General features: G+C 43.0%; 1 protein-coding gene across 7 annotated transcripts in view; it reads right to left on the bottom strand.

Moving 5' to 3' along the window:
• Positions 1-7,770: 7,770 nt before the first annotated feature.
• The window catches only part of NAA16 (N-alpha-acetyltransferase 16, NatA auxiliary subunit), a 107,752-nt gene continuing 105,156 nt past the window's right edge, over positions 7,771-10,366 (bottom strand). For all 7 annotated transcript variants that reach the window (XM_006124386.5, XM_006124387.5, XM_075918938.2 and 4 more), the window contains 2 exons: positions 9,695-9,792; positions 7,771-9,418 (listed from right to left, as the gene is read on the bottom strand). In XM_006124386.5, coding sequence (XP_006124448.3) covers positions 9,218-9,418; positions 9,695-9,792 — 299 coding nt within the window. In that variant the 3' untranslated portion in view covers positions 7,771-9,217. The remainder of the gene's footprint in view (positions 9,419-9,694; positions 9,793-10,366) is intronic.

Genomic DNA, 10,366 nt, shown 5'->3' with positions numbered 1-10,366 from the left:
AATGCTCTGTTCCCTTGAGACTTTCATCCTCCTTAAGATCCCTGGGGTTCTCAGACTGGAGGTGGGACAGTACTACAGTGTCCCGGAAAGTCTCATCAGCATAGCTCTCTACCTTCCTTAGCTCCTCCAGTTCAGCCACCCTGGCCTCCAAAACCCGAACTCGGTCTCTGAGGGTCAGGAGCTCCTTGCAACGGGTGCACACATACGCCACCCGCCCACAGGGCAGGTAATCATACATGTTACACCTGACGCAATAAACAGGATATCCCCCACTCTGCTGCTGGGCTTCTGTCTCCATTTTTCTAATGAATAAGTTTAAGTATAAACTGGGATTCTTTTTAAACCTCTGGAGTACAGATTATTTTTTTATGTTTTAAAGAAGGTCAGAAGTCACTAGTGCCCTCTAAACTCCCTCTCCAAACTCTCCTGTTAGCTGTTCCTGGTCGCGCTCTCCCTGGTCGCTGAGTCACAGGCTTATATAGCTCTGGTAGCCCCTCTCCCTGACTGAGGCTCAGCCAATTAAGAGAGGCTTCTAGATTTCAAACCTTTTAGAAGCTCCTTCAAACAGACAAAGCAACCAAGCAAACAAACAATCCAGACAAACACAAGCTCAGCACACTGCAAATAACTCCCCCACACACAAACACACACTCCAGACAGCCACTTACCAGAAGGGTCCCGTTTTTACTCCTCTTTTACCTGGAGAACTTCCTCTCCAAACTCTCCTGTTAGCTGTTCCTGGTCACGCTCTTAATAAGTGATTATCACAGCCACCTAAGATAGCCAGAAGTCTTCTGTGAAAAGTGGTACTTGCATGTTTCATATTACTTTTCTCAGCAAGCCTCAGGACAAATTAAATCATGGGCAGGTGGGGTCAAGGAGGTGGCAGCGGGGGCCAAGGGTGATGAGTGTGCATGGCTGGAGCCAGGGTTCAGACTGTCACTGCATGGTCTGAGATAGGGCTGTGCAGCTGAAGCCAGGGGTAGGAGCCTGCTGCCACATGGCCAGGTGTCAGCACCCAAGGCCAGCTTCCTTCACCATGTGGCTGGAGCCTCGGCCTGGAGCCCAAAGCTGAGGCCAAATGTCTGGAGCCAGGGATCAGCACCCAAAGCCCTGCAGCCAGAGTCCTGAAATCCTGCCCCTGGAGCTTTTGTCCAGCTAGCCCAGGGCTGAACATCCCTTTAAGCCTTACGATTTGACAATTTCCCCCCATGCCCATCAGTAAGGCAAGATCTCCCTTGCTCCTACAGTGTTGTGTTGTACCCGGGTCCAGAGGTGGTGCAGGGCAGTGCATCCAGGAGCAACAAGAAGGGAGGGGAAGAGGACAATAGCCCACCTCTCCCCCTCACCATCTCATGAAAAGCCCATGGCAGCCACATGAAGCCACACAGTGGCTGCATTTCAGAAACACTGTCCTAAAAAGAGTGTACGAGCTAAACAGACAGATGTGGAAGAGGTAACTCTTTCAGCTACGGAATCTGATAGGAGTAGAATCTTCCTGTGCAAAGGACAGACCGCTTTACACCCCGGGCCAGAGTACTAGCTCATGCACAATTTAACACTTTGTTTCTCTTGTTTGCTTACTTGTTTGTGTGACAGATTTTATGTAGTCTTAGCATAAACCTAGTGCCTCAGAGTCCCAGTTGTGGAAGAGAACCTCATGACACAAGCACAGAGGAAAGATAGTCACTGTCCCCAGGACATTACAATCTTCCTTATTTGCTCGGTATTAACTTTTTGTGGTTAAGAGCATGTTATCAACCCGTTACTACATGTTTAGCTATTTCCTAATAATATAACCAGCCTCCTCCAGTTTTCTTATCTAATACTTCTTACTCCCCATACTACTGAAAAGAAAAAGAAAACCCTTTATTTAGCAGTAACCTTACACATTACCAGCACACTCTCAACATATATCTTCACTGCACAGTCAGCTTGGACTCTTACCAAGGTTTTAACACAAACCTTCATACTAGTCACATAAATCCCGTTTGGAGGGCATTACTCCCAACCTAGTTTACCACCAAAGGATAAGGATTAAAGTACAGGTTCCACTTTAACTTGAGCTGGAATTTACCTCTTTTTAGGGAAGCTGAATTACATAAGGGCTGCTAGTCCTTCAACTGCCTTCCCACATGTTCTCTTGCATCTGACACAACTGACTGGGAAAGAACCTTACATTATCACAGCACAAAGAGACGGGGGTTATTTACTCAAAACTAGAGGTTCCACAAACATAATACATGAGACTGAATCTGGAATCCTTTGCAAGCTGCATCCTTTGATCACATAGTAGCTCTCCTCATGTGCCAAACTAAGCAGAAAAAAGGTGGTATGACGATGCACCTCCAGTTTCCAATTCTTACTGCAGTTCAAGGCAACGTGCAGCAGGAGAGAGAGAGGGAGGGAGGATGGGTCATGTAATACAGACAGGGACCATACATTCTTCAGAATATTACAAGTAAATTATTGCCATTTCTTCTTCAAGTGATGGTTCCTACATGTATTCCACCCATAGGAGATTAAGCTGTAGGGAAGCAGGTTATGGGTGCAGAACTAATAGTTGGCTGTAGTACTGCTGTTCCCCCAGCTGTATCTGCAGTTGGAAACTCATGAAGGGACGCAAAGAGGTCCAAGTAGCTACCCTATGTATTCCTAGGAGCAGTGCATCTCAGCAATGCAGCTGAAATAGTTTGCCCTTTAGTGGGATGAGTCCTCATCCTCCCTGGAGAGGGAATATAAGCTAGTTGGTAATAAAAGATAATACACCGCATGTTCCATTCTGAAAGTCTCTGTAGCTTGACTCATTGATTGCTCTGGTATGGTAACAAATAGTTTAGGTGCCTTCTTAACATCCTTTGTTCTTTGAAGATAAAAGGCCAAAGCCCTTCAGCTGTCAAGAGAATGCAGCTGTATCTCTTCAGTGGAAATATGAGGTTTGGAAAAAATACTGATTAGTGGATTATGAAACTGACTCATGAAACTTGGAGAACGCACAGGCACAGAAATTTGACCAGATAGCCACCATTTTTAATACCCATTTGTTTGTAGTTAGGGCCCTCCAGATTTTGACAATTTAGGTAAAGCGACCTCCAAATATCAGAAATGGGAAACGAAACAGCCCCAGTAAAGGGATGCAGATCTTGGCAGGCCTGTCAAAAGAAGCTGGGTTCTGGGTTTATAAAACCTCAGTCTTTTGAGTGGTGTTTCCTGAAAACATTGGCAGTAAAACGGCTGAGGAGGCCACACTCTGGTGTTTTTTGGGCAGTGGTATAAATGTCCAGCAAACAAAGCACTGCCCTCAAGTCTTTGAGGGAAAGGAGTGGCTCACCTGTGTCCAATAACCCAATCCATGAGAAGGGCAATTCTTGGATAGTATTGCACATCTCTAAGGAAATCAATCACAAATCTCTCTTCATAACCACTGTAGCTATCCCCCTAAAGTTATCTGCCCTATGCAAGGTGACTGTGAGGGAAGCATTAGCCACCAAACCACCCTCATCCTCTATAGTCTGGAAGCAGATGAGTGTTTGTCTTTATGTCTGTGACTGTGCCCCCACACTCTCAGATGAAAAGTTCTCCTTGGACTTAAGTCTTTGCCTCTGTTCCAAGCTTGTGCTCAGAGGGGTGCTGCCTGTTTGGTGAGAAGCATGAGGGAATCATCTCCAACTCAGATCTGACTGAGGCGTCATTGTCTTCACCATGAGAAGTTTTGTGCATCTCAGTTCCTGATCAGCACAAGTTCTTTAGGGAAAAGTGTGGCAGCTGCTGCACTTGGCAGAAATGCAAGCCTCACCCAGGCAGTAGAAGCAGTGTTGAGGTTTGGCACTTACTAAAAAGGAGTAAGGGCAAGAAATACAAGTGTATGAATTCTGGGCATAATCGTGGATTTCACAAGAAAAAAGTTTCTGGGGGGGGGGGAATAGCGGGAAAATAAGAGAAAAATACTAACTATACTATGTTGACAATACTATAAAATTACAAAAGCTACTTAAAACTACATACAACATCTTACAGCAATGACACAGGAGAAAAAAAGCTGAAGACACCAAAAATTCCAACTCAGACCACTCATCGGTAAGGAGGAGCTGGGAAGGCATTGACCCACTGTCACATTACTGAATTGGAGGGAAGCAGCCAGATCGCTGCTGCACCCCTAGGTGGGGGTGTTGGCCCCAGAAATTGGGATGAAAGGGAGCCATGTGGGGTATTGAATGAGAGCAGCCAGCAGGGAACACAGAGAGGCTGAGGACCAGGTGACCTGCTGCATACCAGAAGAGGCCAGGAAGGAGGTATAAAGAGGCCATGTGGTCGATGCCATTTTGTTCTCAGCTCAGCACTTCATCCCAGAGGCAGCACTGCAGGGATTGAAGAGCCCGGAAGACCTGTGAACCCATCCTGATTGTAGGATGTGCAATAAGAACTTTTAAACCAGCAGCTGCAACATCTCTGCTAGAGCCTGCATCGAGAACTGGGAGATTCGGTGCATGTAACGTACTGTACTTTAATAACCTTACTCTCATGCTTTTCTTTCCTGTAATAATAAACCTTTAGATACAGATTCTAAAGGATTGGCCCAGCGTGATTTGTGGGTAAGGTCCAGAGGGTAAATTGACCAGGGATCTGTGGCTGGTTTCTTGGAACCGGACAGAACTTGTTCGGGGTAGGTGGGATTGGGTGCTAGGACCCCCCACCTGTGTATGAGGCCCGGGGCCATCTGGGGCACGGATATTGCTGGGGTGTCGGAGGGGTTTTGCTCGGGAGGCTTCAAGCAGGTTGCTGAAGCGCTCTGTGAGATTGGTTTGTGGCCTGTGTGGAGAGGTCACCAGTCGGGGGCTGTAAGTAGCCCCGGATTCGAGCAGTTCGTCCTGAGCGGACGCCCTCAGCTGTGCCCAGACATGGCCGGGTCCGTCACACCCACCCCACCTATTATGTGCTCAGTCCACACCAGGAGAGCTATATGGTATACATGCAGACCAGCAGACAGTGATAGCAAAAAAGTTCTGGACTTAGGCATACGGTGAATACACACAGTAGGATGATCATCGGAAGAATAATGGGATATGCTCTCCTATGGGCATGCAAATGGAAAAACAGCAAAGACACAGTAAGATGGGCAGGATTTTGCTGAGAGAATGCTGACACCTGGGGTCTCGGTTAACCAGGGTGTCAACCTCCTGCATTAACTGTAGAGAAGGCATGTTGCCAAAGGGTGCCCACACTGGCAAAAGTGTGTTTTAACATATTAACATCTGAGTTCAGGCAAGGCAAAATATATTTGAATGCATGTTAAGATGGTGGAGGTGAACCTTGGGTTTTCCAAGGCCTTAGCTAGTAATTACACCTCTGAGACACTGTGTAATTACCAGCCGAGACAGACACTAGCTTTACTTCAGCTGCACCTAAAAATAGCAGGGTAGCAGAGACTCTGGCTAGCCTCTCACATACAATCCCCTGGTATATATTCAAGTTGTTAGCCTAAAACCACTGCAGCCACACTGCTGCTCCCCTGTGCACGTCAGATTTGAATGTGTCACCTGTGCTGCAGAATTCCCTAGTCACTGGACTATCAGGGATTCACACAGCTTAGAGAGAACACTGGTTCTATTTAAAGGGCTTACACCTTTCCTGCAGCTGCCAGGCAACGTGTTACCTGACAGGTATGGGGAAGGCATGAGCCTTTAAATAGAAGCAGTTAGAAGAACTCCACGCTGGGGGAGCAGAGCCTGGAAGAGGCCAGATCAAAGCCCTGCGTGGGTCAGATCTGGCCTGCTGAGAGGCTTTTGCCCACCCCTGCTTTACAGTACGGATACTCTCCACACTCACTGCCCCTAATGGTCACTATGCAGTATCACATCCCTCCAATAAGGTCCTTCCCTTTCCATGTTATGTAAAACAAATGAATTCCAGGCACATCCTGTTTTTCTGCCACAACCAAACCCTGACTTTGCTTTAAGTTCAGATAAAGAGGACACTGCATACTAAATTTGATGGTTCTAACTGCTTCTGTCTAATAGGAGTTCTTGAATTAACAGACTCACAAACAGATGCCTCTAAATTATAGCCATTATCTTATTCTTATCCTTCCTATATAAGTCTAGACCACCTCTGCAGTGGTCTGTAGGGTGATCAGAAGCTATCATAGAGACTGATTTGAACCTGCAACCCCAGTCATGAAGAAAGCTCTGCCAACCTCAGCTCCTACAGGAGGTCCAGAAAAAGCAGAGGGATGAAGGGATTCAATACAAGCTTTTCAAAAGGGCTACACCACTCTGGAAGCTTTAAAGCTACAGACCTAGTTCAGCTGCCAGTGTTCTTTATCTTACATTTTCCTTCTGCTCTCTTAGAAAATAAACTGTTGGCACAATGCTATGAATATTCTTTTTTGGGCTATATTCAAGATTTAAAAGATCAAAATCAAAAGAATTTCCCAGTGGCATTGCTATCACCCTATGCTCTATGCCAGTGGTGGGCAACCTGCGGCCCATTGGGGTTCTATGTACGGCCCATGACACATATTGTCTACTGTTGCCTATGTACAAGGTTGCCCATTTCCCTGGGTTTCTGCCTGTATTGTTTGTTTCCTACTGGTATTACTAAGGTGACATCTAAAGCAAGGGCACACGAAGTGAGGTGCATGCAGACTGCACACCAAATTGAGGTGCACTCCCAGCCTATCCAATCAAAGCATAAATTCTAGGTAGATGAGGGCAGTTAGCAAAAATGACAATATTGTGGTCCACTGATATGAGGGAGCCCAATTCATGCAGCCCACTCAGTAGTCTAGGTTGCCCATCACTCCTGCATATCTATAGCACTGCTATCTTTGTTCAGTGTTAAAATACACCTCAAGCCATTCTGATATCTGTTTCCGGTCCCAATATTGAGACTGGATGAGCCAAATGATTTACACACCTTTGGCTACTTCAGAATCAAATGGAGTCTAAAGGTGTTTTGGCTCAATGGCAGAAAACTGCAGTTAGATGCTTTTCCCTAGTCATTTATGCATAGGCTACTTTCCCACCCAAAGGCATAAAATGGTGGTTTTGGGCAGGAAGACCAAAGAGACAAAAGTTGCTTATCCATGTTTTTGGGAATGTCTCTACAACCTACCTCTCCTATGTCTGTACAACCTCTCCTATTTGAGATTTAAGCATCATTAAATATTTTCAGTTTAAGATGATTTCAGACTGACTTAAGATGAACTAGGAAACTATTTCAAAATAACTAAATTGAATTTAATTCCCAATTTTACAAAATTGAAGTAGCATGTCCCCACTACAGGGAAACCTTGAAATTAGTCAGACAGGCTCCATTAATGAGGATGCACAACCTCAACTCAAGAGCCCCAGGAAGCACTGGAGAGTAATTAGTTCAAATTACTCTGGGGAGTAGTTATTTGGAAATGGTGTGACCACTCTAGTGCCACTAGCACTATTTCCTGAGAAAAACAGGAATATAGATTTCAAAGTAAGTGGCCTGTTATTTCAAATCAACAGGCTTGGTAGTGTATACTCTTTGCTTATAAATTCGATCCAAGGAGGGTTATTTAGAAATAAAGCCCTTGATTACATCAGGGCTCACATAAACCAATTAGCAAAATACATGAGGTCGTGGTTGCAGGAATTGTAAAGATTAATGCTGAACTTGCAGTGACTGTGGAATTGAGGTTAGTAGATTTCAATCAGAAAAACTAATTTATGTGAAATGGATGTTTACTTTAAAACTGTGTTGCCACAGAATCTGCAAAAAATTAAACCCAAAGGCAAGTGTGTACAAAATAATTTATTACAGCATAAAGTGTTGGCATTATTTTACAGTGAGTTTCCAATTCAACAAATTTTAATCTAAACAGATGACACACAAAGGAGACCATTTTAATTAGAACAGTTTATTTGTCTTAATAAAATCCCCCTTTTGAACTTATGTTAACCTTAAAGGGGCTAGTTAATATTACTGAAAATATTTACATTGCAGTGAAATAAAAACAATCTGATAGAATGATTCCATTGCAGTTTCCAGAAAACGTATTTTCTGTACAAGCCACAGTATATTTAAGTTTTGATAGCAGTTCATGTAGAATGCAAAGCTGTCATATGTAGCCATTTTGTCCAGCAATATTATGCTATAAAACAGCTACATTAAGTTCAGACTTTCATTTTGATGTGTTGTATATTTTATGCACTTATTAGTTAATGCTCCAAAACACAGAATAAGAAAGAGGTTCATTGTGATTTGTAGTCAGCCTTTTTGTGCTCCCTTAAATAGTTTTTAATATAAAATGCACTTCTCAACTACTAGTTGCTTTGTATTTGCATTTTAAGCAATAGTATTTAGGCAAGAGAAGTATTACATTTATCGGCTATAAGTCCACACCTAAGACTTTTAATGGAGGTATACAGTAAACTTACCAGTGAATTTTTATGATCCTGAGGAGAACCATATTCCCCATTATTGTACCTTTTGCATCTGTCCAAAACTGGAGTAGCCTTTCCAAACCATTAAGAGGCAATGAAAAAAAGAAAGACAGGTAGGCAGACAATGGTATCTAAACAGTATCATTCACTATTATTTAAGGGAATTACATGTATTTAACTGTTTTTAAAATGTTAAACAGTTAAAAAATGTAAAGACAACAGTTATGGAACGAAAGGTAGATAAAATTGATGGTAAGACTTTTTTCCAACCAAGCCTCCATTTCCACCAGCACTAGTTCCATGTATGACACAGAATGGATAAGAAACATGCAAACAACCAACATTTCCAATTATGTGCTTCAAAAGAAACCAAAATGATGAAAATTAAACCAACCAAAAACAAACAGAAAAAGATGAAGGAAGATGATACAAGCAGCACTTTTAAGCACTTTTGCTAAAACCTGCTCAATTATAATTTCATTAACAAGTAATTATTGTTTATTTCTATATGCAACACTTAGGTGAAAACAGTCTTTAATGTCCATAATTTGGGGATTTTGTTGTTAAAAGACTTAACAGTACAAGAATATACATGACAGGTGTTGATTAGCGATGCTTACATAAACAATGGCAGTTCTTGTTGGATGAAAACGCACTATAGCATACTCCATTTTCATTTTACCATCTAAATGTTTCATTTTATACTTTTAAGATATAAAAAAATGCATCCTGAAAAAGTAAACCTGATCTGCATCCCACCAGTCTGTAAATATAGTCAAATATTTTATTTGTACACTACATCAAATTTCATTGGAGAGCACATCATGGTTAACAGCTGTATGGTTCACTGATGCAAAGCTACTATCATCCTCATTTGTGGCAGGCATAAAGGCTGATGTAAAAGGAAACAGTTTATGGCATGCTGTCCGATACTCTTCATATTGGGTGTGGCAGCTTCCAAAGCTGCCATCGAGCAGTGCCTCGAAAACTTTTGTTAAAGTCTGAAGAAACAAGAGCAACATTTAAATTTAGTCTAGACTACTTCATTACCAAAGAAAATGTGGGCCTCACTAGATCTAGCTTTCATGATTAAGGAATGAAGTGCCCTCTTCTGGCAATAAATGTCATTGTCCTTGTTTAGAAAAGTCTGAAATCAAGACTATAATTTTAAACCAAAATACAATTTTTAGTGTACGTTATCCTGTGCTTCATATGACATCTTTAAGACTGCCTACTTGTCCCTAAATATATAGAGATTACAATTAAATTTGTTTTACCTTCACATTTTTGTCTCTCATAGTTTCATCTAATTTAGTAGCAATAGCAATTGCTTTCTCTTGTCTTGATTTGTCCAGAAAATACATCATCTTAGCACCTTAAGCATAAGAAAAAAAGTCACATTTGAACAGACATTGACAACATTCTCTGGTACAATACTTTATTGTAAAATTATCAACGGATACAGAAAATAATCCTAAAAACACTCTAACCGCTCTTTCATTATCTACAGTGGAAAAGCTTCAACTAAGGTAGACTTAGAGCAAAATGCCCCCATAGCTCAGTAATCAGCACACTCTCCTGAGAGACAGTAGACCCCCTTGCTCAAATTCCTTCTGCACTCTCGGAGGTAGAAATTTAAGCTGGGTTTTCCAGTTCCTAGGCAAATCTATTGCTGTACCAACCAAACGTCCTGTTTTTCACGGGTGGGCAATACTTTTTGGCCAGGAGCCACTTCAACATTTTTTGAAGTGGCCCTTGGCTGCCCCAGAAGGGGCAGGATGCTTCCAGGCTTCCCCACCCACAGACCATGATTGGTCTGGGGGTGGGGGAGCCCCTTTGCCCCCCCCCCCCCTTCTCACTAAGCACCCATGCCCCTGGCAGGGCAGGAAGAGGCTTTGTACACTCCCCCACCCCCAGGCCAATTAGGGCCTGGGGGCAGGGGAAGTGCA

The sequence above is a fragment of the Pelodiscus sinensis genome, chromosome 1 (genome assembly GCF_052426305.1).
Source record: "Pelodiscus sinensis isolate ZL-2025 chromosome 1, ASM5242630v1, whole genome shotgun sequence".
Taxonomy (NCBI): Eukaryota; Metazoa; Chordata; order Testudines; family Trionychidae; genus Pelodiscus; species Pelodiscus sinensis.
Note: the sequence above shows the minus strand (reverse complement) of the source record. Positions and strands in the feature narration are given on the sequence as shown.